Source organism: Montipora capricornis, chromosome 10 (assembly GCF_036669925.1).
Source record: "Montipora capricornis isolate CH-2021 chromosome 10, ASM3666992v2, whole genome shotgun sequence".
NCBI lineage: Eukaryota > Metazoa > Cnidaria > Anthozoa > Scleractinia > Acroporidae > Montipora > Montipora capricornis.
The window spans coordinates 49,667,841-49,670,221 of record NC_090892.1 but is presented as its reverse complement, the minus strand read 5'-3'; the positions used below and the strand labels follow the sequence as shown (position 1 = coordinate 49,670,221).

Sequence of the window (2,381 nt, the reverse complement as noted above, 5' to 3'; positions counted from 1 at the left end):
CTTTTCCGGCCTGTTACTATATGTACAGCTGCAGGTTGAAAATGTAAACATAAATAAAGTTCACGCATAAATAGATGTATAATCCTCCATAATTAGGTAAATTTGAAATTCTGTGTGAATTACCAAATAGAGTGAGTGATCGAGGGATTAAAACACGTGAATGAAACTGAGAAAATGAATGGCGTATAAATAATAAATGGTCCTTTGTTGTTACATTTTCTTGTAAGATCTCACCGAAAAGTTTCTTACTACCATATGTCCTCTGCAGTTTGATTAGTCTCCTGTTTTTCACTGAGGAAAGCTCATACTGGGCTAAAAAAGGGCTTTGAAATATTATAAATTTAAATTTTCTCATCTATTAGAAATCGTACAACTTTGATCTCGCTTGATTTCCTCTTACCTTCTTTATTTCTTATGGAGAAACTATTACTGCTACCACAATCGCTAGGAGAACCACTGTCGCAAATTTCAATTCTATAATATCCACTCTGAATGCTTTGTGGAATGAGCCAGTGATGTATCATCTTCAACTCGTTAAACTCACTTAATCCCTCCGAGATGTCCGTGACTTTGTTTCGCTTCTCGTCCAAGAGTGCTATGTTCCATTTAAAGGAATTTTTTGACTGAGTCCAGGCAATGGGATAAGATGTTTGCCCTGATATCCAAATATCACTTTCTCCCGGCTCTGTGACGTGAATGACATTTCCTTGATTCAGAGCACATTCAAAAATTTCGACTCCGAAAATAAACAGTCTGACCATGAAAAGCCTGACAAACGTAACCGACCGATAACTTTCCAACAGCATATTTTCGTTGAATGACCGATTTATGATCGTGTCAATAGAAGATAACTCTGACACGTACTACAACTCGTCGATTTCCAATAAAATGACATCAAGAGTTCTGTCATTCGGTCTTCTCTTTTCAGTTTACGGCATAGAGCTTAGCCAGTTTTGCGTTACTGAAATATGTGAATGAAACAGTTTTTCTTTAAAAAATTAACCATTTTCTTTTTTCACTCTTTTAGAGGGAACACGATCGGGTGTTTTCGCACTCGGTTTGGGAATAAGCTAATCAGACGTATCGATGATTATTGGAACAGGTGGCAGCTTTCCAAATAAACAGTACTTATTAACCCATCCCCTCTCTACAGTTTTGAATTTATCTTTTCAAATCACGTGATTTCTTGAACCATCGCAGGAGAGGAGATGTGTGGAAGAAGAGTTCTTTGACATTTCTCGAGTAGTCCTTTGCTTCTCGTAAGAATCCTGGCCTTTACATTTTTGGCGACCCTTCCAGGACTTGTCAATGTGGGAGTGTCTTCTACCTTATACGCTCGTGAAGGATGTTTGCGTGTCTTAGCTGAAATATAAAAAAGCTTCGATTATAGTGCAGCCGCCTCTCGCCGGTTCCCTCGACATCTAGTGCGGATGAGTCATGTATCTTTGTGGGAAGTGAATTGCAGTTTGAATGGAAATATTGTTCTGAAATGTGGTTCTTTCGTCGAGTCGTTCGTGTGAAATAGCTGAGCTGAAAAAGATGACAGAGTTTTGTAGAAAAATAAAGAGAAAGGCTCCTGGATCCGAGGTCGGAAAAGCTCCAGCTTTCAACGAGGGTCACGAGGGTGTAAACTGGGCCTGGGATTGACCTGATTTTTCGGTGGGAAAATAGGATTTGATCTCTGGGAACTGGGAATTTGTTACTGGGAATGGGAGATAAACAGTCCTTGGTGCGAATGGGATTTGCATTTATCAGAGGTTGACAGGTATTAGTTCTGCTCAAAATTCCTGAAATCAAATAATGCGGTCTTCTTGCGTTCCTGGCCACTGCCACGTGAGAGTGAGGACTTTCCTGATGCTAACAGACCTGTTTTTGAACCTCAAAGCTCCCTATCTACAACATCCCTGTCTCTAATACGGCTTCACTAGCACGAATCGACTTCCCCAAACCCAGTGCAACCAATGCAATCACTCGAAAAGAAGAAGAAGCTCAGATGAGGTATTGGGCAAGGCCCCATGGTAAATGTGTAAACGTGTGGCATAGGAACTTAAAGTCTTTGAACGTATCCTTACCGATTTGCAAGGCCTTCGCCGCCCTAGCGATCGTTGTGGGTCTAGTGAAGCGAGCGAAGACTCCGAGGCGGATGCTGGTGAGGATACTTACGTTGCTGAATTTGATAATGATGATGATGACAGTGACTCTGAAGGTGACGTAGAGAAACGGGAGACTACACTATTCCAAATGCTTTCATGTGCCAGGTGATAGCAGGCCTTTTTCGGCGGACACTTGCGTAAGCAATCCCATGCAGCTACAAATTATACCACGCACTGACTTTATTGCCTCCGTTCTCCAGTAATCTCATGTTTCGTTTTGACACTTAT

At 41.2% G+C, this 2,381-nt stretch overlaps 1 protein-coding gene across 2 annotated transcripts in view; it reads right to left on the bottom strand.

Moving 5' to 3' along the window:
- Positions 1-2,381, bottom strand: part of LOC138022100 (bifunctional arginine demethylase and lysyl-hydroxylase PSR-like) — a 52,158-nt gene extending 49,777 nt beyond the window's left edge. Inside the window, exons 1-2 of one of the 2 annotated variants that reach the window (XM_068869123.1) lie at positions 2,073-2,381; positions 401-1,362 (exon numbers count right to left, since the gene is read on the bottom strand). In XM_068869123.1, coding sequence (XP_068725224.1) covers positions 401-806 — 406 coding nt within the window. In that variant the 5' untranslated portion in view covers positions 807-1,362; positions 2,073-2,381. Of the gene's footprint in view, positions 1-400 lie in introns of both variants that reach the window. The other variant, XM_068869124.1, reaches the window with a different exon arrangement.